Here is a 27,615-nt window from a genome sequence, read left to right as displayed (position 1 = left end):
CCTTTACAGACCTCAGCAAACTTAGATCTTGACGGTCAAGGTGGACGAACATTCCTAAGAGTTCTCCTTCATCTTATCATGCATGACTACCCGTCGTTAGTGTCCGGAGCTCTTCATCTGCTCTTCCGTCACTTTAGTCAACGTCAGGAAGTTCTTCAAGCCTTTCGGCAAGTCCAGCTTCTCGTCAGCGACCAAGACATTGAATCATATAAGCAAATTAAAACAGATCTTGATGTGCTGCGTCAGTGTGTCGAAAAAAGTGAACTTTGGGTTTATAAAAGTAAAATTCATTCTGAAGAGGATCAAGCAGCACAGCCACGTCCTGAAGACACACTAGAAGGCGATGCCAATCAGTCAACAACCGAGCAAGTATCTGAATATCAAAAAATTCAAGATATTTTAGTAAGAATGAATAAGCTGTGCATCAGTTCAAGTTCAAGTGGAATGGTTAAGCCACGGAAGCATGAACAGCGTCTATTAAGGAACGTCGGTGTCCACACAATTGTCCTTGACCTCCTGCAAGTTCCATATGATGAAAAGGATGATGTAAAGATGAATAAATTAATGCAATTAGCTCATCAGTTCCTACAAAATTTCTGTCTTGGGAATCAGCACAATCAAGTTCTGTTGCACAAGCAGCTTGACTTGTTCCTTAATCCTGGCAGTCTATATGCTGAGACAGTCTGTGCAATATTCAAAGACAACTTAACACTTTGCAATGAGGTCAACGAAAAAGTCATACAGCACTTTGTGCATTGCATTGAGATTCATGGACGACATGTTGAATACCTCAAGTTCCTTCAAACAATTGTTAGGGCTGAGAATCAATTTATTAGAAAATGTCAAGATATGGTCATGCAAGAATTGGTCAATTCCGGTGAGGATGTTCTCATATTTTACAACGATAAATCCAGTTTCAATACATTTATGGAAATGATGAGGAGTTACACGAAGGGAACGTTGGAGGATCCAAGTCCATTGAATTATCATATAGAACTTGTTAGGCTGTTAGCTTGTTGTACTATGGGTAGGTATTGTCATTAAGTTTTGTGTCGTTCTAGCTGATCGTTGTTCAAGCTGAGCGTCGTTCAAGCTGAATGTCGTTCAAGCTGAGCGTCGTTCAAGCTGAGCGTTGTTCAAGCTGAGCGTTGTTCAAACTGAGCGTCGTTTTAGCTGAGCATCATTCAAGCTGAGAATCGTACAAGCTGAGCGTCGTTAAAGCTGAGCGTCATTCAAGCTGAGCGTTATAACCTTAATAATAATCTATTAATTCTTACCTTTCCAGGCAAAAATGTCTACACAGAAATCAAATGCAACAGCCTTCTTGCCCTTGATGACATCGTCTCCATCGTTTCTCATCCTGATTGCATTCCAGAAGTCAAAGAAGCCTACATAGACTTTGTGAATCATTGCTATATCGACACCGAAGTCGAAATGAAGGAAATTTATAGCTCAAATCATATGTGGAACATTTTTGAACGATCATTCCTTAGTGACATTCAAACGGTCGTTGATGTTGGACAAGCAAATGCAAAAATGGAAAGTTATGTGCTGAATGAAGTCATGACAATTCTTATTTCATTCTTCTCATCGCCATTCAGTGATCAAAGTACATCACTGCAGAGGAGGCAACTGATTTTCATTCAGCTACTCCAAAAGGTCTTTAAGCTATCACAATTGAAGTTCTTGACAGCACCACAAAAGTTTAGTGTCGAAAGTTGCATCAAAACTCTCATCGAAGTTGCCAAGACTCGTGCAATAGCAATTCCAACTGACCTCGAAGGTGCTGTAGTCAATATGTTCAGCAAGACTGCATTGCTGACTAGACAAACTAGTAAATGGCTGATGGCATCAAAGCAAACGAAGCTGGATAGATCACATAGTCAACCTAAGCTTGATAGAAGCATCATTGAGGGTCTGCAGGACATTGTGAGTTTGTTGGAGGATCAATTGAAGCCACTGGTTGAGGCTGAACAGAGTTTGCTGGTTGATATTCTGTATAGGTGAGTGTTCTGGATGCTATGTTGCCAAATTTTCAATTAAGGCATAAAAATCAGAGGTTGAAGTTGATTATGTAGCTTATTATGCCTTAATACTTCCAAAATCATAGTTGACTTCAATCTCTACCTTCCAAAATTCCCTAAATTTACTCAAAATAAAATGCTATGTTGCCAAATTTCACTTTATTTTAGATCCGAGCTCCTCTTTCCTCTTGGTTCCGAGTCCAGAAAGCGATGTGAATCTGGTGGCTTTATTCGTCGTCTCATTAAACATGCTGAACGTCTGTTAGAAGAAAAAGAAGAGAAGCTCTGTGTAGAAGTCCTGAGAACATTAAGAGAGATGATGGCACTGGATATGGAATATGGCGAGAAAGGCGATCGACTGCGGCACAATTTACTTGAAAGATATTTTGGATCTGAAGCATTTAAAACTCCACAAACTAAGCAGCCAGCAAAGAAGATCAAGACAATTGTAGCCATTAAGGCATCGTCCGTAAAAGTCCATAAAGAGACACTTGAGGAGTCAAAAGGAGCTCCAGTGTTGGTTACACATGGTCCCGGTGCCAAATACCTAAGTCGAGCTGGAAAGACACTTTATGAAGTTCAAAATATGCTGGATAAGGAAGGTGCAAGTGACTTGGTTGTAGAGCTTGTCATCAAGTCCATTCACAGTCCATCGATCTTCATGGAAGCTGTCGAACTAGGCATAGCATTGCTTGAAGGCGGTAACAATGTCATACAACGAGGAATGTTCAACAAGTTCCATACAGTAGATCCATCGCCAGCATTCTTTAGAGTATTTTATGATAAAATGAAGGATGCTCAGGTTGAGATCAAATCGACAGTCACTGTCAATACGACAGACTTGGCTGCAAAAGCTAATGAAAATCGTGAATATCAACGTGATGTAGATCGAATTAGTCGCCGGACAGCACCAATCAGATCCAATGGAATTGTCATAACTGATGAATTTAGAGATGAACTTAATAATGCTGGAATATCAACAGCACGTGCATTTGCAGCTGCTAGAACATTCACAGGTGTTGGTGATGACTATGCCAGTTCCACATCAAGCTGTGCTAATCCATTAGAAGAGATTTTAGCAGAGAAACTTGAAAAGCATAAGGAAAAGGATCAACGAGAGAAGTTATCGCCGAAAGTTTTAGTTATGAGACCAATTTTGAGGTTCCTGCAGCTACTGTGTGAGAATCACAATCCGGACTTACAGAACTTGTTACGGAATCAAAGCAATAAGACGAATTATAACTTGGTATCAGAAACTTTAATGTTTTTGGACTGTATTTGTGGATCTACGACAGGTAAGAGCATATATGTGTCTAGTTAGGACTAGCCTGCTATTCCTAGTGAGTAATGTGTCCAAATACATCGACTTCTTCAGAGTTTTAGATTGAGTTGTCCCTGGACCATTCATATGCCCTAAATCTAGTACTATTTGGGTAACCTAACCCTAATATGACTAGGATTGCGACATAAGCCAGGACAGTCAATCCTTAACTAATCCTTCATATCCCTAACAGGTGGTCTTGGTCTTCTCGGTCTCTATATCAACGAGAACAACGTGTCACTCATCAATCAGACATTAGAAACCTTAACTGAATACTGTCAAGGACCATGTCATATAAATCAGAACTGCATAGCTACTCATGAGTCTAATGGACTTGATATTGTTACTGCTTTGATATTGAATGATATTAATCCACTTGGGAAGAATCGGATGGACTTGGTAAGTGTCTTTAAATGTCCAGTTGACTTTCGACTAACAATTCCTCAAATTTTAGGTCCTTGAGCTCAAAAATAATGCATCGAAGCTACTTCTAGCTATTATGGAATCACGCGGTGACTCTGAAAATGCTGAACGAATCCTTTACAACATGAATCCACGTCAACTTGTTGAAGTTGCTTGTCGTGCTTATCATCAAGAGGGCGCAATGGAGGAGGAGGATGACGAAGGCGATGGTGATGATGATGACTCAGTCTCACCGAAGGAAGTCGGTCACAATATATACATTCTATGTCATCAATTGGCTCAACACAATAAAGACTTGGCACAATACTTAAGACAATCGGATACGTCAAATTTTGATGAAAAATCACAGCGGGCTTTGGTATTTTATGCAAATCATACAGCACAAATTGAAATTGTTAGAAATGATAGGACATTGGAGCAGATTGTATTTCCAATTCCAGAGATTTGTGAATATTTGACAAATGATACGAAAGTTAAGGTTTTGAATACGGCTGAGTTGGATGATCAGGGATCGAAGGTTTGTTGATATGATTCCCGCGGATGATTACTTTTAGAATGGTAGAGCTTGGTATGGTAAAGGTATTAGCATACCGTAAGGGCCATATTAAGCCATACTAATACCAAAGAAATCACCCTCAATTCCAAAACCTAACCTCAAAATTCCCAATTTCCATTCCAGGTTGCCGATTTCTTCGACCGAACGGAACCAATGTTTAACGAGATGAAATGGCAAAAGAAACTCCGAGGACAACCAGCTCTATTTTGGGTATCATCGTACATGTCACTCTGGGCCAACATTCTCTTTTATTGTGCCGTACTCAGCAATGTTATAGTCGCATTCTTCTATCCATATGAAAATAATCTTCCAGAACTTAAATTTCATGTCTCATTAATCATATGGATTGGATTTTTTATATCCATTGCACTTGTTATTACACGTCCGACTCAAATGACGACTCGAGTGCTGTCAGCCTTTGTGATTTGTAGACTTATATTTTCAATTGGACCGGAACCAACATTATGGATACTTGGAACGTCAACGGTGATTCTAAAGGGAATTCATATAGTCTCAATTATGGGCAATCATGGAACATTGGAGAAGAAATATACAAAAATAATTACGGATGCTGAACTTTTGTATCATTTTGGGTACATGACGTTCTGTGTCTTTGGATTGTTTTTGCATCCGTTCTTCTACTCACTGTTGGTAGGTTTGGGTTTGCAATGTGTTTCGTCTGGATCCTAAATCTTGGTCTACTTTTAGCTATTCGATGTCGTCTACCGAGAAGAAACTCTACTTAATGTGATCCGATCTGTGACCCGTAACGGAAGGTCTATCATCTTGACTGCTGTATTGGCTATCATTCTGGTCTACATGTTCTCAATCATCGGTTATATCTTCTTTAAGGATGACTTCTTGGTTCCAGTTGATGAGGACTTAGTTGGTGAGTTTGACCTAACCTCAAAATTGCATTCCAAACCTAACCTCAAAATTGCATTCCATACCTAACCTCAAAATTGCATTCCAAACCTAACCTCAAAATTTACTTCCAAACCTAACCTCAAAATTGAATTCCAAACCTAACCTCAAAATTGCATTCCAAATCTAACCTCAAAATTGAACTTCAAACCTAACCTCAAATATGAATTCCAGAAAACTGCAATCTCGAATCATCTGATCCACGTTCATTCATCATGTCAGCAATCAATCAAAACTATTGTGAACAAAGGAACCTCGAAGTCACTGACAAAAGTAATGATGATGATGGTGAAGTTAAGGAACGTGCCTGTGACTCACTACTTATGTGTATTGTAACAACAATGAATCAAGGTCTTAGAAATGGTGGTGGAATTGGTGACATTTTGAGAGCACCATCGAGTAAGGAACCGCTGTTTATGGCTCGTGTTGTTTATGACTTGCTGTTCTTCTTCATTGTCATTATTATTGTATTGAACCTCATTTTTGGTGTTATTATTGACACATTTGCTGACTTGAGATCTGAAAAGCAACAAAAGGAATTGATTCTAAAGAACACGTGCTTCATCTGTGGATTGAACAGATCAGCTTTCGACAATAGGACTGTGAGTTTTGAGGAGCATGTTAAGGTTGAGCACAATATGTGGCAGTATTTGTACTTCATGGTCTTGATTAGAGTAAAGGATCCAACAGAGTTTACAGGACCTGAAAGTTATGTTCATGGAATGATTAAGGCTATGTGTTTGGATTGGTAAGTTAACTGACTTCTTACTGACTATTGTGACTTGATTGTCAATTTTGATATTTTAGGTTCCCAAGACTTCGTGCGACATCTTTGGATACTGTCGAGGGTGAAGGTGATCAGCTTGATGTCAAGAGCCTGAATAAAGAACTCGAAAAGACGCAAGACCTTGTTCTTCAGCTGTCAAAGCAGTTAATGGAGTTGAAGGATCAGGTAAATATACTTGACTTGACACTTGACTTGACACTTGACTTGACACTTGACTAGACACTTGATTTGATAATTAGCTTGACACTTGACTTGACACTTGACTTGACACTTGACTTGACACTTGACTTGACACTTGACTTGACACTTGACTTGAAACTTGACTTGACTTGACTTGTCACATGACTTGACACTTGACTTGACACTTGACTTGAGGTTGATAAAATTAATATTTGAATATTTTTAATTAATCCTTTAGATGACAGAACAGCGCAAGCAGAAACAACGTTACGGCTTACTCAACCCAACGGCCTCAGCCTCATATCAATTTGGCAATCAGTTCATGTAGCAATCTTAGATGTGATAAGAATATTATTTATATTATTTTGTAACTTATTAGGCTCTGTTCATCATGTTCTATGGATTCACAGTGGATCATTAGAAATTATTCATCACATCTATGGCAAATTTCATTAGTTAGATTAAGTTTTTTCTATCTACTTACTTTTGTGCTTAATTAATTCTATATTTTTGTGCAATAATTGTTAAAAAAATTTCAATTTGAGCAACTTTAGAGTTTTATATCAAAAATTACGTTAAAATCTTGTTAAAAAAATTAGAAAAAAATATAGAAAATTTAAATAACCTTAAACCTTACCATTCTCTGGAGCTGCCCACCATTTCGTTATTGATTAATGGGACTAGTGAGCAGCCCCATCCTTAAAAAAATCTCAAATTCTACTTAAAAATTGTTAATCGCTAGTTAGTTCTGTTAATTGAGAGTGCTTGAAGTCGACTGAGGTATAGGCAGCCACGGTAGAAACGGAAGTGGAACTTGGCGGTCGACTTTGAAACTCTATAAACTATATTCATAAGGAGCAATGCTCAATGGTACTAGAATATTCAAATATAGTCTCAAAATAATATTTCAATTCATATTTGCACAATTGTTAATGAAATTTTAGGAAATTTGAAATTTTTTTTTTAAAAATTTATTATTTTTTTGTTAGTAGAATGAAAATTTTATTTGGAATAAAGTTACAAATTAAAAATGTTAGAAAAAATTATTTAATAAAAATTATTAAAAATTTTAAATTTTTTTGGATTTTTTTCCAATTTTTTCCTAAACAAATTCACCTAAGTAGTCCATCTAGAAAAGAATTAGGGGAAAATGACTCAATTAATGAGGTTCAGGTGCCTTCACACTTGAGTTCTTAGGTTAAGGTGCCTTCACATAAGAGTTCTAAGGTTCAGGTGCCTTCACATAAGAGTTCTAAGGTTCAGGTGCATTCACACTTGAGTTCATAGGTTCAGGTGTTTTCACACTCGAGCTCCTAGGTTCAGGTGCCTTCACACTAAATAATCCACACAAATCCATCAATTTTCAGTTTCATATTCTCATTTTATTCTCATAAAAAAATTGATTAATTGATCTAACTAACATGTACAATAATCACAAAGCAAATAAATGTCAAATAACATGCAATTGATATCCATTTAAAGTATTTAGCACCTTTGGCATCGTCGTTGTCAGTTTTTGATTTCTTGTAAAATATAAATCCGAGTATAATTCCACATATGGCACCTGAGATGTGGGCAACAATATGAATCTTTGGTTCCTCATTGTTATTAAGTAGACAGTGACTTAATGAGTGAATTACGTCACTGAGTGTGAGTATGACTACGAAGATTATTCGATAGGTCCGATGGGAGATGGTTTGGAAGTTCTGGAAATAATTTTTTTTGAGGTTATGTTAGGAAATTTGACAAATTTTTTAATGAAATAAAGTCAACTTACCAAATAAACATGAGCCAAATGACTCATTAATAAGCTATATATCCCTGAACTAGCACCAACCATGAGTAGTCCATCATTTTTAAGGCTTGCAGCTAATGATCCACTCAATACACCACCAAAATATACAAAAAATGTCCTAAAATGTCCTGTTTCAGTCTCTAATGGCAGTGAAATGACAAGTTGGAGAATAATGTTGATAATGAGATGAGCTGTACCAGCATGAAGAAGTGAGTATGTAAAAAATCTCCAAATTTCAGACTTGTGGTGTGTTGAGAAGGCGAGTAGCTGATATGTCTTATCCGATGAGTTGAATGTATTGAAAAAAAGCTGAAAAAATTGGAAAATTTTAGGTTAAATTAGTGAATTTTAGGACATAACCTCAAAGTTTTAAGGTATTTGATGACTTAACCTCAAAATTTGAAGGTACTTTGTGACATAACCTCAAAATTTGAAGGAATTTTGTGACATAACCTCAAAACAAAGCCCCAAATCGCAATCAGCACTTCACTCAAATTATTTATTAATCACTTCCCACCAGATGCAAAATATCTCATCCAAAAAGTCGGCTGGATATCCTCACGATGGACATAATATTTATTCAATAATCAAGGTTGCTCATTAGCAAATTTTCCAACATTAAAATCAATGTTCATCTATTTATTTCATGAGAATTAGATCGATTTGTACAAAATTTTTCATTTGTTTATTGAGGAAAATTTTCGCAACTTTTCTGTTTCCAGCTCTTTTGAATGTTTATAGTGTTATGTTTACTCGGTGGGAGTGGAGCAGAAGTGATAAATTGAGGTTGAGTGATTTTATGGAAAAACGGAGTATTTAGGAAGTTAACCTCAAAATTTCACAGGTTTTAATCACAAAACCTATAAATAACTGCAAATTTTCAGTCACATAACCTCAAAATTTCTGTCACATAACCTCAAAATTACTGCAACTTTCAGTCACATAACCTCAAAATTACTGCAACTTTCAGTCACATAACCTCAAAATTTCACAGGTTTTAGTCACATAACCTCAACATTTTGAACTCACCTGAACAACACTAAACACAATCATCATCCACGGCACTCCCCAAGGGCATTTTTTCAAATATTTTCTAATTATTTCCTTCCATTTTTTCCGCTCTCGTTCCCGAGGCATAAATCCTTCCTCATTTGCCACAAATCCATTGCTTATAGCATACAGCTTCTCTTCAGTCGTCAAACTTTTCCTTTCACTTCCCCAACTCCATGACTTTTGTGTCTTCTTATCATTCTCTTGTGGTGCAACTTTAATCATCCAATTTAGACGCTCGATTAGACTTTTGTCAGTCATAATTATTGTGTTTTTGGTCTTACAACGACGGAGTTTTTGAATCAGAGATGCGTTAGCAATGCAGCATTACCGGTAACTGAGATCTAAGTTGGAATTTTATTCTCTGTTGATGAAAAGAAAATTGAGAAAAAAGAAATTAAAATTAAAAATAGAAGAAAATGAGAAAAGTTATTTTTTGAAGTTAAGCGGGATACCTTTGTGGGGATTTTAGTAAGTTTTGACTATTTTTCACTAAATTTATCAAATTTTATGATTTTACAGCTCATATATAGGGATTGTAAGGAAGTACTGGTCAAAATTAGACTTTAATATGCGACAACCAACTAGGATATGACTTTTAATGATTTTTAGCTTCATAAGCCGCATTAAACAGAATTCAACTCTAAGTACTTTGGCTAAAAAATCATAAATTCAAATATTTTAGAGCGGAATTAACCAATTTTACATCTTGAACAATGTTGCAATGTCAAAATTTGATTTTTTGATTTTTCCTTCATAAGCCGCACATACTGCGCATGCAAATGATCTCAAAACTGGCCAAAAATTTGAAAATATTAAATAAGTCGTAAATTTCATTATCATAACTCATAACAAACACCTTCAGAAAACATTTTCATTCTCCAATCTGCGGCTTATAAACCCAAAAACATATTCTCCTGTTCCTACTCTAATAAAAACTATAATAATCTTCACATTAAGCCGTTTTATTTTCTTTCATGCTCTTAAATATCATTTAAATTTTGTGTTTATCGTCCGACTTGAGCTGTGAAATTCTTTTCTCTCATTTTTTCTCCTTTTCTTCGTCTTTTTATGACTTGTAAATAATCCATGTGTTTTACATCACACAACGCGTTCTGCTTTTTCTTGTGTTAATTCGTAAACAAAGACTTTTCTCATTAAATTCGATTTTTTGACACTTCTGAAGTATATGAAGTTGTAATTTGAGATTGGGTTAATTGGTTTATTACAGTTGTGGGAAAATTGTACAATGACTATACTGGGATAGGGTATGGTAAGTGGTGGGCAACTTTTCGCGGTACATTTTAACGGTAAGAACACCCCATACGATTCATGACAGTTTCAAGTATGTTTGGCGGCAAACAGGTTGCCCACGACTCACGGAGTATTTCAGGCCGTCAAAATGACACATTTTATTTAATTTTCGGTCAAGCTTAGCTCAACTGTTGTCATACATTTGTGCATATTATGCTCTGTGAATAGGAAATTTTCAATTGAATCATCTTTTTAGTTATATATAACCAATGTTATACTATGGATTGGGTTATCTATAGAATTCTACTGATCATTAGCCTTGACTTCTTTAGAGTGGTACATAACCCACTGGTACATAAACTCACTGGTACGTTTCCCACTAGTGGACCAATGATCAGTGGATCAATAGATGACCCAATCCATAGTATAACATTGGTTATACATAACTAAAAAATGTTATCATCGTGTGTTTAGCAATAAAATTCAATAGTATAACATTGGTTATTTTGTAACGTTGCGAAAAAGTGATTAAATTGTGAAATTCAATATAAAAGTAGAAATTGCATTATTGGAAGTAAGTTGATTGTAAGGATTGTTGAGGGATTTACATAATGTAATATTGGATATTGTTGATCAAGAGAGATTCTCCAAAATTTGTTTAAAAAGTCGGAAATTTTACTTTAAAGCTTGTTCCAATATTGCATTACGTAATAAATGAACGACATATTGTCTTATTAAAAAAAAATTATGAATAATTTATTCAATTTTTGTAATTTTGATTTCAGATTAATCAGACATAGTTCACACACACCACAATATTTCACTGTGTACGGACGTTGAATTGACGAAAAATATTTTCATTATCATTGTAAGTTTTAGTTGCTCAGTTCAATCGAGGCATATAAAATAAGGTCGAGATTTTTTATTTAATTATTTATACCAAAAGATACTTTCCGTTCTTCTGATTTTATTGGGTATTTATGCTAGACTCGGCTGTAGACCAGACTAATGGTTTGCCGGCCCAGAATTAAGTTGTCGGGAAAGCTTAGATCCCTGACATTAACTGTATCTTTTAGCTTTATATCTAATGAGATAGGACTGACATTGCCTCATTCGATTAACAATCATTAGCCACGAAATATAATCCTTAATATTTGTGATTCTAATTTTGTGATTTTATACTTTTTGTAGATAACTTCACAGCGATGTCCAATCCACATTCACGTCTCATTATTGTTGATGACTCAAACCAGATTAAAGTTGATGAACATTTGGTTCTTAAATTACAAAATGAAACACAAAAGATCATCAAGGAAGTGAAAGATACCTGCAAGATTCTTCATTTTTCACCTGAATGGATGTTTGAAGAAGTTTTGAGTACAATTAAACGACTTGATCCAAAAAAATATCCACAACTCTTCATTTTTGTCATCAATGTAGCAAAAAATAAAAAAAAATCGTCAGCAAAAATACGGCAGAATTTGCTCAAATTTGGCACTAATCGTCCTTTAATCCTTCAACTGACATCAGATGATAAGAATGTGTCAAAAATGTACTACAAACAGGAAGACTCAAATCAGTTCATTGACATCGATCAGGATCAACAAGAATCTAAAAATCTATCATCACTATTGCACTTAATTAAGGTCAAAAATGCAAACTATTTTAAAAATTCAGTTCTTAATGCTTTGTCTAAGTTTCAAAACCGGTCGTTAGCTCTGAGATTACTGCAGACTTTAAAATTACCTAATAAATTTTTTGCCAGGTTATTATTAACAATAGCCAAGAAAAGTACCAAATCAGAATTTATTGCTGCTCTGGATTCACCATTCGATGGAAGGATGTTGAGCAACAGATCACAAAAGCACATTGCTCTTTCAGAAAATGATGACTCAGTTCTGTTCAGAGCAGTTCAAAATAAGAATAAGGAAGTCATCAAATATTTGATAAATGATTGTACACATTTGATCCAGCTCCTTCCACATGATCATCAAGTTAAAATATCAACAGCTGCATTTGAGACAGAACAGCTTGATGTTCTCTGTGAATTGCTGGATTATGCTGATTTTCCATTTCCAAAGAATTTTAAGGTCGAATCTGTTGGTCATGAGAAATTGTGTGATATAATCGCAAAAAGAGCTGACTTTAAAGCATCAATTGAAGCTGAAAATTATGAAAAAATTGACGGATATATCGACAAAAATTTGAAATTCTTCTACAGTCCATCCAACTTTTCAGCATTGAAAGAAGCATTAAATTTAAAGAAATATGCAGTTTTTTACTATCTCAAGTCACTTGGCTTTAAAGGAGAAAATTGTTATGCATTCATTAAAAAAATGGATTCAAAAGAGGAAAAAAGTGAAGCAATCAGGATTGCAACAAATCAGAGGATCAAAAATATCAACCAGTCACTTCCAAATATCCACAAATCAGTACACAAGTTGTATGCGCAGTCAACTATCCATTACAGACAAATTAATGAGGAACAAAAAGTTGAATATAGTAAAAAAATCATGAAATGGTTTATGGATATCTACAATGTATCACCACAATTGATCAACGTTGCGGCATCTTGTGACAGGCTGAAGATAATCTTTGATTTCGAAAGTGACAATGTAAGTAATTTGAGTGATTTAATTAATTTCCTGATTTAAATTTTCATAAAATACATTCAAGGTTGAAAGTGCAAGCCTAGATAATCCAAATGCATCCGGAATAACATATTCGTTCAGAAAATTGATCTTCATGGGTGCAAAATTATCAGAACAATATGGTAATTCCACAAAAGAACGTGAACAGGAAATTAAAGGAGTTTTGGCTCACGAATTGTGTCATTATGCCATGAAGTTGGTTTATGATAATAATTTTAATCCTTACCACAAAGACAGAGAGGATTTAAAGGAATCATTTGACAAAATCGTCCAAGAAATTGATAAATGGTCCGCAAATGAAGCTGATGAAGCTCCAGACGATCAGTGCAACAATATCATTTCATCAGTTTTTGAAAACTATACAAAAGAAGAGTTTCATTTTGAATTGATTGTCAGATTTGTGCAGTTTTCAACAGCATTTGATGATGAAGAGTTAAAACTGAATGATATCAAGGATATGTACGAAAGATTAGTCGACTACTGGACGGTTCAAGTCATACCAGAGATGGAAAAATATCTAAATACAAATAAAGAAGTCATAAAACTTAATAGATTGACGGAAATGCTAGATAACATTTCAAATCCTCAATTTCAAGTTAAACCTGGAAAGCAAATTGAGGAGCTGATTAACAATAAATTAGTGATTGTGACTACAAATAATCCACAACTTTTGTTCATTGACATTTCGAAGAATTTAAAGCAAAAACTTGGATCTTTCATAGATTCAAAAAATTTCTTCACTGAGCCTAAAAAGCTCAACAATTCGGAGATTTGGGAAGAATTCGAGCACATCTGTTTAGCTAATCAAGAACTTAACATTTTTGTTGATTGTACAAGAGACGTTCCTGGCTGTTTAGGTCACATTTTCATCAATAAAGAATTTAATTTTACATTTGTGGTGTCAAATGAGCAACAAAGTGAATATTTAGCTGATATATGCGACAAAAAAATCATGAAAAATGCTGTAAGAATGAAAATCAACTACAACTGGAGTGACTTGACAGAAGAAAGTCAACAATTTTTGTTGAAGAAGGAAATAAATTTTCAAAATAATTTACAAATTTCGCTGTCAGATTTGCTAAGAAAGCAGAACTCAATGGAACTTAATGAAGACTTCTCTGAAATTATCGACGACCATCTGTTGACCATGTTAGTAAAATCACCTACACAAGTAGCAATCAATGTTGACAAGATAGACGATAAAAATCATATTGAGATTTTATATAATTCAAGGAGGTTTAAAAATAACTTTACAAAAATGCTTTACTTTAGTTCCGAATTTCTTCGTGAAGTCAGTTACCAGCAATACGTCATAATCTCAGACATTGCTGGAAGTGGCAAAAGTTGGGCAATGAAAAAAATTGCAAGTGTCCTCCGTGAAGAGAATCCAACAAGTTGGGTGACTTATGTGGACTTGAAGCAGTTCATTGACGAGTTTAAGGCACAAAATGTTGAATTTTCAAGTTTTATGGTCAATCATATTTTGAAGCCAGAACAGCAATTTGAGGCCAAAATCTTCAAAAAAATGTACAAGGACGGCAAAGTTTACATTCTTTTTGATGGATTTGATGAAATTGCTCCAAATTGTGCTGAATTTGTCTCAAAATTGGCACAGAATTTCCAACGAAATAGGGGCAATCAGCTGTGGATTGCAACTCGAGACTATTTTGAGGTCGATTTGAAGGACAAACTCAAGCTTTATGCAGCTTATGGTCTTGATGAGATGACAAAGGATGAAGGAATGGATTTTATAGCAAAAAGCTGGATTCTTGCTGATTTAATAAAGGCCAAGATTGTACCGAAATCGAAGGAAGACTTTGAAAGTCGTGTCAAAGCAACACCAAAATATAGAATTTATAAACAAAAAGCTCTGAAAATAATTCAAAAAGCTTTAATTGTTAGATATAATTCAATCGGTCTGCCTCAATTGTTCAAAATGATTGCTGATGGATTCAAGGACGAAACAAATGTTGACAATTTGCAAGGATTAAAAATTTACATCCAATTCATAGACATTCTATACTTGAGATGGTCGCGTAGTAAAGGTCCGATTAGGATGCAAGCAGATATTGATGCTCAAAAAATATTTAACCTAAACTTCATCAAATTTCATGAATATCAAGCAATTTTGAGCATGTTCGAAGAATTAGCTGCTATCCTTTTTCCTGGATGTAACGGCAGTGAATGGCCAAAGGAAGAAATCATCGCTGGTGGCATATTGATCATAATAAATGGAAAAGTTTATTTCATACACAAGACTTTCAGTGAATATTTTGTGGCTCTTTCAATTTCAAATGCTTTAAAGTGCAAAGAAATTGAAAAAAAAGTTGTGGAAGTTTTTGTGGATATTTTAACTGACAAGAAGTATGAAGTCATTCAAATATTTCTGAATGACATGATCACAGATGCTTCAATCCTGACAAGAATTCAGCCAGAAGTTGAAAATCACGTTGAAAAATTCTATAAAATGACTAATTTTGGTGACTTTTTTGAAAATAATCTTGATAATTTGATTGATTTAGTGCTTAATGTCCTTAAAAGCGGAAATTATGAGCGAGTTAAAATCACTTTAAAATACATTGCAGAGATTATTGTTGGACAAGAAACAAAACCAAGATTATTTATGAAATTCCAAGAATTTATTCTTGGGTTTTTAATCAATGATGATTTAAAGGACTTCATGATCAATAGAAACATTTTTCACGGAATTATTGAATCAAATCTTGAAATTGAATTGTTTGGAGATTTTGTGGCAAAAACAGAAGAAAAAACTGACCATGAATTTGTCCGACAATCACTGATGATGAAGAATAATAAACGGCCGAAAGAAAACGTTTTTTACTTCCTAAATGATTTCTCATATTTAACTGCTGGGAAAAATTCAGAAAATCTTAGAAATAATGGATAGATACTTTACGGTCAAGAAATGTTCGAATTAATGAGCAAATGCAATGCAGATGAACAAAATAATTTTACAAGTCTGTGTTGATTCAATAAAATCCAAAGAAAATCTCCAAATGATGTGGACAGAAATAGAAAAATATTTCACAAATAAAAAAGTTCCACAAACATTTAAGGAATTTGTTAAGCATCAGGATAATGATAAACAAAATATTCTTCATACTACAGCTGCTGAGTGTGACAACATTGAAGTGTATCAGACATTATGGAAACTTTTGCTCAAAACATTTGAAGATCGAGAGGAATTGAAGGATTTTATTCTACAAAAAGGTTATTATGAAACAAGTTTTGTTCAAGAACTTGTGCATCGAAAACAACCAGCAATAATTAAGTGGACATTCCAAATTCTTATAAATAAATTTACTATAGCTCAATTACAAGAAATTATAAAATCAAAAGGTAAGGAGGAAATGAATTTACTTCAATATGCTGCATATGTGTCAAATCCTGTTGAAGTTCATCAAAATTTGTGGGAATATTTCCGTGAGTTTTGTGGAAGTGATAAAAAGTTTTTGGAAATGCTCAAGGAAGTTGATGGAGATGAACGAAATATTCTTCATATTGTTGCAGAAAGGTCACCATGTGAAGTTTTTGGGTTTATGATTCAAGAATTAAAAAAACTTACATCACGAGATGAAGTCAAGAAAATCTTGAGAAATTTGAATATTATAAATCGAAATCTGTTGCAGTCAGCAGCAATGTAATAAGTCTTTAGAATTTCATAAAACTCTATGGGATACTTTCCGAAACTATTTTGAAAATTCAGAAATTTTGCAATTCATAAATCATGTTGATAAATTTGGAAATAATATTATTTTTGCTGCTGTTGAAGGCAATACAAAAGAAATTGTAGAACTGACGTGGAATGAAATTAAAAATTTTTTGACCCACGACGAACAAGTTGAATATTTAAAAAAGAAAGGTGAATATGGCCAAAATTTACTTGAATATGCTTTAAACAGACCAGCAGTTCATTCATGTGTTAAAATTCTACTGAAAAATTATGATATTGATCTTGATTCCTAAACTGTTGTGCTTGAAGTCGATAAAATGTCAAATTAATTAATGAAAAAATAAATAAAATTTAAATACTTTTAAATGTGCCTTAAATTAAGTCATTTTCATAATGTTTTTATATTTCAGTATCAAATGTTCATGCCGCTGATCAATATTCAAAACTTCCTTAAATATGCGCACTAAATCGTACCTCAATATTCCTTCTTTACTTGCATCCAATTCCCTCCATTTACAGCAAGTGTTAATCATGTTTTTTCTACTCATCTTCTTAGTATTTTCTAATATTACATTATATGTGTCATTAATTACATCCAGAAGTCATGATCATCATCATCAAAAAGATGATTCAATTGATTTTCCTATTCACAAGGCATAAGATGCACAAATGTATGACAACAGCTGAGCTGAGCATCGAAATTTAAAGGAAAAAAAAACTGTAATCAAAACATGCTGCACACATACATAAATAGGATGAATAGAAATGAAAATGTGGGGTCGTGATGTGTAACTGTGACTGACAATGTGAAAGATAAATGAAGAAAAATTGAAAATGTAAACATTTTCCTGCATTAAGTTTAATTTTAGACAACAAAATTGACTTTTTCTTTTGTTATTCCAGTTCATGTTCTGTGTGAATTTAAGTAAACAAAATTAAAATGTAAAGAATTTTTTGATGTTATTTTTAAATCAGCTTTATATGAATGCATTGTCGTCTTTCCTTTAAGATTGATGTGAGACGCAGTTTATGGATTAGATGAAGCAACGCTTGAGGTAATTTATGATGAAAATTTAAATGTTTTTTTTTTGAGGGGTTCTTTGATTATGATGCACATAAATCTTGAAGAATTCAGATATGAGCAATGGAAATTTCATAAAATGTCATATAAGACATCCATTTAGAGTTTGTAGGTAGCTCTGTAAAGTCATCAATATTAGGTACTTCGCCACAGATTCGTACAGATCCACTGGGATCCATGGCCATCCTCAGATGACGCTTAAAGCTGGATTTCGCCTGTCAATTGACAATACCAAACACAATCCTGTCACTATCAACAAGCTTCCTTCCAGGAGTTCTTTCTTAAATTCTTCAGCATTGAGTTATCCGATGACTGGGTGCATGGAGGTCTATTGCCGTGTTTAGAGAACTTTTCTATCGTTTGATAACTTCTGACAGTTCAGGATATTGAGAACTCTAACGTTCTTATCAAGAAATTCAATCCAGGAACTTGGAAAAGCCTTTTTAGTTCCATTTATCACTTAAGTATTAAGTTTACTTACATTAGTAATTAATTCCGATCAATTGGTACAGCTTTGATGAATTTACGATGGTTCAACGATGATTGCATTACAACTACTTAACAAGAATTGAAATTAACACATTTTAAGCCAAACTTTGATGATTTATTGATTTATAAAGTTTGTAATTTGTTTTGATCTTAAACTTTTAACGGTTTTGGTTTTAAAAAGTTACTGAAAATTTGGATATAATCTCAATAATTGACAATTTTTTATGTATTTTTTTAAGCACTAACTAGTCATCAATTTCAAGCATATTTCACAAAATTCTTAGGAACTATTCACCAATTTCATATTTTGCACATAAAATCCAAAATTATTGCACTTAATTATCCTCAAATTTTCACATTTTTAACTCAACATTCATCCCCAAAAGTCCCCCAAAAACACCTTAAATCTCTAAAAATTTCCACACCGCATATTTTTTTCTGTGTATTTCTTCCCTTCTTCCTCAACTCCAACTGACCCAAATTCATCTTATTCTATAACATCCACAAACTATACGTTCCTCAACACTCACACAAGTCACCATAGCAACACAGTATCATTCATTCATAAAAAAATTGTTGTTGTTGCGCACATGTGTCGAGTTATTTTATGAATGAAATTTTAAGGATTTGCGAGACTGTAACAGATGCGAACCTTCTGCGTATGACTTTTGGATATAAACTAAAGTGTTTGTTGGCTGACACTTGATCGGATATGGACATTTAACCATTACTTAGTTAACAATGAATTTTTTTTATGTTGATTGATTAATTTGTCACGTTTTGCTGATCGTCAGGTGGAACGTGATTGGCGCTTTAATTTATGTTGAGTTATTTTGATGCGAATGATTTGTTTTGCGATTAGTTTTGAATTTTTGTAAAACGAAATTAATGTTAGCAAAATTTCAAATCTTAACTACCGACGCATGAGCTCATTAACCTCCCTAGTCACGTCTATGAGCCTCAGAAGCGTTACCTGGGGTCACTTTCGTCAGTGGTGGTATGGCTTGGTAAGGGACATGTATACCACTTTGTCAAGCTATGTGTAAGGAAGCATGAAACAGACATTACATCAGCATACCAACATCTGTTATGTGCAGCTCAGGCTAGTTCTTGGAATTATTTCTTTTTTTTTATGTTACTTAGAAGTCCAAAATGAAATTTAACAAAAAAAAATAAAAAATGTGTGTCATGAATTTTAATCAAATTCTCAATAATAAAGTAAGTAGTTGATCGTTGAATATGAAATTAATTGATTAGTTGACTATACATGATAATGAATATTTATAAATTTTAATTGAGTGGCGTTAAAATTGAGTATTTTAATTGACTGATTTCGATTGGTGTCGATTGAGGGAAAAAGGGGAGTGAGGGAAGGGGGTATGGTGATGTTAATTGTGACTGCAGTGGGTGGATATAGTGATGATCAGTTATTTAGGCTAATTTTTACAACTTTGATCAATTTTAGATCATTTTGACCAATTCTACATCCTTGACCAGAGCCATGTGACCCCCCATATATCCCTACACACCCCCAACCCCCATCCCTTCATCCTAATCCCCCAAACTTAACAGATCTCATCACATAACACTTAACAGTAGCATCTAACCTTCTATAAAGAAATCACACAAAAAATATTCCACTTAATTACAAAAATCCGACACATTTCGTGTAATTAACTGCCTCTGACTGATCATTTTTGTCATATATTCGTGTTGTTAAATTGCTTTTGTGTGTCAATCGCTGATAACAATCCAAATAAGTAAACAGCTGTACTCAAAAGTCGACACTCGGTAATAAAATGTGATCATTATAAAAAAGTTCCATAAAAGTCGGCATGCAAGAATAATTTTACTATAGGTGATGAGTTTGCGGGTTTTTGAAGATTTCCGGCTATTTAGGGTGGTGAAATTGAGGGTATGAAGAGTGTCCGGGTTATGAAAAATTATATTTCTGATTCTCGATCATCAATAGACAGTCTGAAATGTATTACATGTGAGGTCAATTTATTGAACAATATCTCAATTACTAGTACATCAATTGGGATAATTTGGTGTCGCAACAAGTAGAAATGAACTCCAAAATCTGGAATTAGGGATATGTACTTAGTTAATTAGGGTAAGGAGGTACCGTATAAGACTAGAGTTGATACCAATGAGCAAAAAATCTTAAATTGCAGCCAAAAAGTACTTTTGTGTCCAAAAATCCTATCAAAATGACATGAAAGTGTCTGGTCGGTACCGACAATGCTACTTTCTATCCAAATCAACCATAAAAAGAGAAATTACCCGGAGGGTGTCCCTCTGGGTTGATAGATACTCAACGTAATGGCTCATTAGATGTCAACTCATTTTAAAGCACAGAAAATTAGTTCAAATGAATCTCGTGCATGACAAATTTGGAACTAATTAATTCACACCTTAACTAACAGTGGTGGACAACCTTTTATTGTTCATGGCACACTTTGGTGGTATACCTCGACTGGAAATAACACAATATGAGTGGTTATTGTCATTTCCGCGGCACACAGGTTGACCACAACTGTTTTAAAAACCTTGACACATCTCACATTTCACTGACCTGCTCAATAATCACAAAAACACAAATAATAATTTTTTCTGATCACTTTTTTGTCGATTAAAACACTCGAGACTCCACTTTCCTTCCTTACTCGCGTCAGCCATATGACTGAGAATTATTTTTATTTTTTTATTCACATTTTTTTCCACATTTTTCATCTTCAACTTGAACGTTGACTTGATTTTACTTAGAAACAATAAGAAAATAAATCAGTGTAGAAATCGGAATGTAAATTTAGGTACGGGAACTTCAAGTTGACTAAAAGTCGACAAAATTCTCAAATTTCAATATAAAGTCAGCTATTTAAGGTAGACTCCAACAGCTTTTGACCTCTAACTATCGCATTGCTAATTGTTTATTTTTAATTGAACATTTATTGATTGTTTTTGTTTAGACGCGGACCACATGGAGGCATGCGATCTTAATTAAGTGCTGTGAATGTTACTTGAACTTGAAATAAGGTGTTTATTGAGAATTGTATTGATTTTAATTGAGAATCTATATCATGAATATTTCACACTTTGAAACTGTTTTTTTTTTTCGGAAAATTCAAATTTTTAACGGTTTTTAAAAATTCAAATTTTTAACTACTTTTGAAAATTCGATTTTTTACCGACTTTTGAAAATTCGAATTTTTACCGACTTTCAATAATTCAAATAATTTAATTACTTTTTTCAAAATTAAAATTTTACCGGTCTTCAAAATTTCAAATTTTGAACGGTTTCTGAAAATTCAAATTTTTAACGGTTTTTCAACATTTGAAAAAATCACAAGTTTTTTAAGTTTAAAAAGATTAAATTTATTTAAATAATTTAAAAAACTCATTTTAAAATTCTAAATTTTCCATTTCACATCACGTTTGATTTTTCGGCGGTCTTAGTATTGCATTCCTTTTTACAGCATCAGTCAGCCACTTTATAGCTTCCTCAACTCCATCACCCGTTAATCCAGATGTTGGAATGGTCAGACAATCTCTACGTCCTATTAAATGTCCATGCTGCTGAAATACTGGCTTAATCTCTCGAACACCCATACAGTCAACTATGTCTTGCTTATTTGCTAAGATCAGCAGTGGAACTCCACTTAGAAATTCATTTTTTATCATTTTATCAAAAAGATCTTTAGATTCATTCATTCGGTCTCTGTCGTTGCTGTCGATTACGTAAATAACTCCGTGTGACTCGTCATAGTACTAAGTTTAAGGAATCATTGATTAGTGAGGTTGCTGTAAAGAGTTGGGATAGAGCTGTTTACTTACCTTGTCCCAAAGTGACTGAAGCTCTTTCTGACCACCTGGAAATTGATAGATATTAGATGGATAAGTTTAGTTGTTTGATATCTTGGGATAAGTTCAGTTAATTTTGGGAAATGCTCAGTTTTCTAGGGATGAGTCTAGTTTTTTTGTAAGATATGTTCAGTGATTTCTATGTTTTATTAGAGTAAGTTCAGTTTTTGGGAAATGTTCACTTTTGGGACAAGTTCAACTTTGGGATAAGTTCAGTTTTTTTTTGCATAACTTCAATTTTAAGATAGATTAAATTTTGGGACAATTTCAATTTTTGGAACAAGTTCAGTTCATGGGATAAGGTCAGTTTTTGGAACAAGTTCAGTTCATGGGATAAGTTCAGTTCAATGGATAAGTTCATTTCTTGAGATAAGTTCAGTTCTTGGGATAAGTTCAATTGATCCTAAGATTAATCAGTTTTTTAATAACCGATCCAGATTTCAGATCAATTAACCGACTTGTGATATTCAGGAACATAACAATCTTCATCCTATATCATTGTCGATTGCACAATTGACCCAAAATATCCATCAAATATTCTCACCTAAATCCCAAAAGCTAAGCTTAACACCACTTATGTTGATCTCTCCAATATTAAGACCGACTGTTGTTGTGATGAACTTTAAGTTCATTCCTTTATATCCTTTGGTAAATTTCATCTTTGCTGTCTCTAAGAACGTTGACTTTCCTAAAAAATATTAAAGTTCCAGGAAATTCAAATTTCACTTTAATCATCCATAAATCTCTACGTCCTCACCTGCATCATCTAATCCTAATATTAGAATGTTAAATTCATCCTTTTTTGTCAACATTTCATAAAAACCCGAAATTAAATGATACATTTTTGACTAAAATTCTATTTACATCAAAGACTACTCGTACTTGTTTACGTTTCTGTGGTGAAAAAATTGTCAAAACAATGTGTTGAAGGTGAATTTAAAAATTCAAATTTTTAAAAACCGTTACACAAAAATTTAAATAATTTTCAATTTTTTAAGTTCAAAGTTTCCTTTGTGATAGTCATATGCTTATGTTTACCTTGTCTAGTGATTCCTAATGTGACATCATTATGACTATCAGACACTCTGGTTACTCATGACACAAAAATGGATGTGAAATGATTTATTTCGAGCATATTGTGGAATTAGTGACTCATTAAAGAACAATTGAGCTTTGTGATGTCGATAAGGAATGTGAATTGAATTTTTGGGGATGTTTGGGGATGCTTGGAACTGAATTGAGTGAATTTCGGTATTTTAATGGATGTTGCATAGATACTAAGACGTAGGACTGACGATGAATGTGTCGCAGCTGTTGATTACTAGATTTTAAATGGATCATACTTACCATGTTGCACTGATACCCGATACTCAGTACCCAATACTCAGGACTCGATACTCAGTCCCCTAACCACTCCTAGAAACGGATGACTTAATTATGGGCTTAAAAGACTCAAGATACAATGAAGTAGGTCAACTGAGCATCATCAAGGAACCAACAAACCAACAGAACCAACAGAATCATCAAAAAATATACTTAATCCTATAAATTTCCTTTATTTTCTTAAAAATATTTACAAATAATTCCAATAAATTCATCATCTGCAGATTAGGTCAGGTATGAAATATAAAAAGCTAGTCTAGTACATCTTAGAAGGTAAAAAAACTTATTTATCAGTAATTAAATTTAGGTATGAAAATGGAAGTTAATCTTGAATTTTATCAAAAGATACCTGATAGCCATGGCTATGGCTATGGCTATGGCCATGCCCATGGCACACAGCCTAGACAGCACTTCCCCCAAACCCCCACAAATTCCTCAATTATCCCCCAAACCTTCATTCATCGAACAAACTTCATCATAAAAATCACCAATAATCTCATATTGATCCTCAAGTTCAATCTTAACAAAATCATCATCAGATGTATTCAGATTGCGATTAATGATTGATCCTCGATAATTGGCCACTCTGTAGTCGAGACTCTCGGGCAGTGGTTTCGGGACTTTATGTTTTAGGTCTGTTGTGCTGGATGCTGATGATGAGCTTTGAGAATCAGCAGTTTTGTCTTTGTTTAGACTTGCTGAGTTGATGCTGATGAATCCATCAAGGTCGTAGTAATCTTCAATTATGTTCAGTCCGTCTGTTTCGGGTTCCAAATGTTCAGGATTTGCTGATTTCTGAGTATTGTACAGCACTTGATTTTGCTGCTTTTTGGTCGGATAATAGACACACTTGTCAGCCAAGTCCTGTTTTATGTAGCACAGACTCAATCCCGTCATGTCAATTCTATCATCTCGTCCACAGCTGCATAAATGATCAAGACTTTTTCCCAATTGTTCTGAAATTTTTGGCTTTTTTGGTGAGTCAGAGGAACTTGTGCCTTTATACATCTTCAAGTTGGCGGCCAGGACTGAATATCCATTTTTCTCATGAAATTCTTGCCTTAACATTTCATTTTTGGCAACTTGCCGGAGTTTCTTTAGTCCAAGCTTGTCAGCAACATTGAACAAATCCTTCATCTTTAGGTACGGATCCGATTTTGATGTTGGAATGACTCCATTGTAAAAATAATCCACAACTTTCTTAAAAGCATATCTCGGAATGTCAATCAAGTTCAAGTTCCTTGCGTCTGGATTTTCGTGAATCATTTTAGCTAAAACTGGCGATCGAGCAATCAACAGGAACTTGTGGACATTCAGGACCTCATTACAGCACCTTTCATTACAGTCAATGCCATGATAACAAGATTCCTTAATTGTGACTGTAAAGTCCTTAAAATCTTCATTTGCGAGGAGCTTTTTGAGGTCAGTGCAGACGCTGTCGCATGGTGAGCAGCCTTTGATGATCTTTTTGAGTTCCTCAATCGATGGAGCTTTGGTATGTGGACCGAAATTTTCAGGAAGTGATAAATCGAGTGACTTTACGTAAATGGCATTAATTGATGGATTTTGGATGAAATAAACTGCTTTTAATGCCTTTAAATTGTCGAAAATGTTTGGCTCAATTGTTGCTAATTTTGTGTTGTGGAACATAATCACTTCCAGTTCCCGAAGATCCTTAAACACCTCAGAATCTAAATGATAAACAGGTGAATGCTCAACAATTATATCCTTCAGATTTTCCAATCCTTTTAGATCATCACGTTCTATTTCCGATATTTTACAGTCATTGATGATCAAAATTTCAACATTTGGGAAAATGTCCCTCAATCCTTTTGGTATTCTTGTGCAGTTCTTGGTCCGCATTAGACGAACAATTTTGACATCATCGTTGGACTTTTCAGGCAAATACTTGCTGTATACAGTTAGTTCCTTATGTTGGCCATTGATTTCGATAATTGTGCATGTATAAAGTTCTGATTTCCTTGGAAATGATGTGAAATTGTGATAGAGGCTGTCGGTGATGTTGAGCGATGAGATGGATGGTGAGTCTGCTTTAATATCCATTTTTAGTGACACTTGTTGAGTTTTTTGACTTTTGACTTTTTTAGATCAGTGATTCTAAGAATTCTGTCTTGTCGTCTTGAAATCGTCCATAATACTGATGTTGGGATTATCATTGTGCCTCTTACTATCACTCATGTTCTCTCTCTAAGTCACTGCCTCTCTCTCAATATTCAAATTAATCTCTTTTTTGATAAAATTATCTCTAGAATCTAGCAGACAAAGAACATGCTCATGAGAATGCACTCAAATTACTCATCTTACTCTTGAGAACGTGTTCTATGCCTGCTTGGGTGAGATGAAGGTACAAGATTGAAGGAGGAGGAGCCAAAGATTCAAAGACTTAATTAAAGAAAATAATTAATTTTTATTAAAAATTTCTCATTTTTTTTTCACTTGTCTGCATCATAAACAACCCCAATTTGCCTTCTAATTTCATCCTGAATGCGTGCAATTGTCAAGCTTTCCTTTTGTGTCACAACATCGCATTCCGTTAGTCCAGCATTGATGCACTTTCTGATTTCTTCAGCTTCATAGCTCAAACCGACGCTGTTTGGATAGTTGAACTCGCCAAGACGATGCTTGGGCAGTGGAAATTCCTTCTTAGTTCCATCAATGTCTGTTACTTCTGTTGGACACCAGACTTGGTGGAGCTGGAATTGAAAATTATTAGAATTGCCATTAACATTTTTAAGGTTGTCTACTTACAGTCATAGACCCCTTAGTGCCCTTAACAACTGCCTTATTTTCCAGCATCTTCAAGCAACTTGTTCGGATTTTGGCGATTCCACCTTTGGCAAAATTTATTTCCACTTCCGTTTCAACATCAACTTCATCATCGTTGAGCTTTCCTGTTGCTGTAATTGACGTTGGCTCATCACGGAGTGCAAAAAGTGAGACTTGGATGGTATACACGCCAAGATCGAGGACTGTACCACCACCAAGTGCCTTCTGACTGGAAATAAAAATGAAAATTTTGAGATTTAATGGAATTGACGAATTAATCCCTCAACTTACGTGACTCGTTCACTTCCCTCTCCTGTCCAATCAAACCCAAATGACACGTCAACCTCGACAATCTCGCCAAGATCACCAGCATCAATTCTCTTCTTTAAATACTGATAAGATGGAAAGAATCTCGACCAGATGGCCTCAACGCATAGTAAGTTCTTCTCTTTTGCACGATCCAGAAGCTTGGTTGTCTGTTTAAGGTTCAATGTTAGTGGCTTCTCACATAGAATGTGCTTGTTGCCATCAAGTAGCATAAGACCAATGTCAAGATGAGTATGGTTGAGGGTTCCGATGTAGACAATGTCTGGAAGGAATGAATATGTCTAGTATGGTAGGGTGGACACTTGAATGACCTTGACGCATCCACAACGTTCATCAAGGCTAATACAAAGCCACATCCAAACACAAAAAAAATGTCAAAAATCTAACAAAACACTAGAACCTCTTATCATTCACTACTAAACACTTCTGTCGTATTGATATGTTATCACCGATAAGTGTGCATTAGGAACTTGAAGCCGTCCGATCGGCAAGCAATTAAAATTGATAAGGAACACAAAATGCTACATGACACTGCAAATTAATGCGATTTTGTGTGATAAAACTTTGGAAATTTCTGGAAATTATGGGATTTCTGCTGTCTAGACTGCCTTAACAAATATCCATAACTTACCAACTTCCTCATCATTTGTCAAATTTTCATATCCTTCATAAAATTTTGAAATTTCAAACTTTTCAGCAAACTTTTTGGCATCGTCAAGCTTTCTCGCAGCAACTGCTACTATTTTGTGATTTTCAGCTGGAAGAGCCGACAAAGCAGCACAAAAGTCATTAGAAATTCTTCCAGTTGATGCGATTCCCCAGCGTAATGGTGCCATTATTTAATTATTTATTGAAGGTCGACTGAAAATATTCGCAATCTGAGAACGGAATCAACTAGATTCAAAACACTAAAAGCGACTGATTTTGATTTATTTTATACATAAAGTGTAGGTATGGATGTTGTTGATATTTCGATGTATGGCACAATACAGTCACTTTGTGTTGTTCTATAGCAAAACAATGTT

The 27,615-nt window shown here is 34.4% G+C and overlaps 5 protein-coding genes across 9 annotated transcripts in view; 2 read left to right on the top strand and 3 right to left on the bottom strand.

Moving 5' to 3' along the window:
* Itpr (Inositol 1,4,5,-trisphosphate receptor) overlaps positions 1-7,230 on the top strand; it is a 34,234-nt gene extending 27,004 nt beyond the window's left edge. For both annotated transcript variants that reach the window (XM_070649791.1, XM_070649800.1), the window contains exons 10-19: positions 10-1,027; positions 1,286-2,003; positions 2,193-3,319; positions 3,539-3,744; positions 3,800-4,285; positions 4,448-4,975; positions 5,033-5,213; positions 5,423-5,996; positions 6,056-6,200; positions 6,454-7,230. In XM_070649791.1, the coding sequence (XP_070505892.1) occupies positions 10-1,027; positions 1,286-2,003; positions 2,193-3,319; positions 3,539-3,744; positions 3,800-4,285; positions 4,448-4,975; positions 5,033-5,213; positions 5,423-5,996; positions 6,056-6,200; positions 6,454-6,543 (5,073 nt within the window). In that variant the 3' untranslated portion in view covers positions 6,544-7,230. The remainder of the gene's footprint in view (positions 1-9; positions 1,028-1,285; positions 2,004-2,192; positions 3,320-3,538; positions 3,745-3,799; positions 4,286-4,447; positions 4,976-5,032; positions 5,214-5,422; positions 5,997-6,055; positions 6,201-6,453) is intronic.
* Positions 7,231-7,575: 345 nt separating this feature from the next.
* Positions 7,576-20,931, bottom strand: LOC139095584 (rhomboid-related protein 1-like). 4 transcript variants are annotated; one of them, XM_070646980.1, is made up of 6 exons: positions 20,808-20,931; positions 20,263-20,312; positions 19,837-20,206; positions 9,040-9,424; positions 7,993-8,319; positions 7,576-7,921 (listed from the first exon to the last, which is right to left on the bottom strand). In XM_070646980.1, exons 4-6 carry the CDS (start codon positions 9,319-9,321, stop codon positions 7,628-7,630), a joined length of 903 nt encoding a protein of 300 aa, XP_070503081.1. In that variant the 5' UTR covers positions 9,322-9,424; positions 19,837-20,206; positions 20,263-20,312; positions 20,808-20,931; the 3' UTR covers positions 7,576-7,627. The 4 variants fall into 4 exon arrangements, with proteins under 4 accessions (XP_070503081.1, XP_070503095.1, XP_070503088.1 ...); XM_070646994.1 differs by lacking the exons at positions 19,837-20,206; positions 20,263-20,312 and having other exon boundaries at positions 20,808-20,887; XM_070646987.1 differs by lacking the exons at positions 19,837-20,206; positions 20,263-20,312; positions 20,808-20,931 and adding an exon at positions 18,760-19,769.
* On the top strand, positions 10,607-15,873 carry LOC139097932 (uncharacterized). The gene is made up of 4 exons (XM_070649953.1): positions 10,607-10,888; positions 11,100-11,182; positions 11,506-12,929; positions 12,991-15,873. The coding sequence occupies exons 3-4, from the start codon at positions 11,520-11,522 to the stop codon at positions 15,871-15,873; spliced, it is 4,293 nt and encodes a 1,430-aa protein (XP_070506054.1). The 5' UTR covers positions 10,607-10,888; positions 11,100-11,182; positions 11,506-11,519.
* Positions 20,932-21,582: 651 nt separating the features above from the next.
* On the bottom strand, positions 21,583-22,997 carry Arfrp1 (ADP-ribosylation factor related protein 1). Its single transcript, XM_070647843.1, has 4 exons — positions 22,851-22,997; positions 22,638-22,781; positions 22,067-22,101; positions 21,583-22,000 (listed from the first exon to the last, which is right to left on the bottom strand). The coding sequence occupies exons 1-4, from the start codon at positions 22,933-22,935 to the stop codon at positions 21,662-21,664; spliced, it is 603 nt and encodes a 200-aa protein (XP_070503944.1). The 5' UTR covers positions 22,936-22,997; the 3' UTR covers positions 21,583-21,661.
* A 2,887-nt stretch (positions 22,998-25,884) lies between these two features.
* Positions 25,885-27,511, bottom strand: LOC139095529 (trans-1,2-dihydrobenzene-1,2-diol dehydrogenase-like). Its single transcript, XM_070646916.1, has 4 exons — positions 27,222-27,511; positions 26,555-26,852; positions 26,246-26,492; positions 25,885-26,190 (listed from the first exon to the last, which is right to left on the bottom strand). Exons 1-4 carry the CDS (start codon positions 27,424-27,426, stop codon positions 25,930-25,932), a joined length of 1,011 nt encoding a protein of 336 aa, XP_070503017.1. The 5' UTR covers positions 27,427-27,511; the 3' UTR covers positions 25,885-25,929.
* Between the last annotated feature and the right edge of the window lie 104 nt (positions 27,512-27,615).

The sequence above is a fragment of the Chironomus tepperi genome, unplaced genomic scaffold (assembly GCF_022539635.2).
Source record: "Chironomus tepperi strain 1889 unplaced genomic scaffold, CSIRO-AGI_Ctep_v1 contig_34, whole genome shotgun sequence".
Taxonomy (NCBI): Eukaryota; Metazoa; Arthropoda; class Insecta; order Diptera; family Chironomidae; genus Chironomus; species Chironomus tepperi.
Note: the sequence above shows the minus strand (reverse complement) of the source record. Positions and strands in the feature narration are given on the sequence as shown.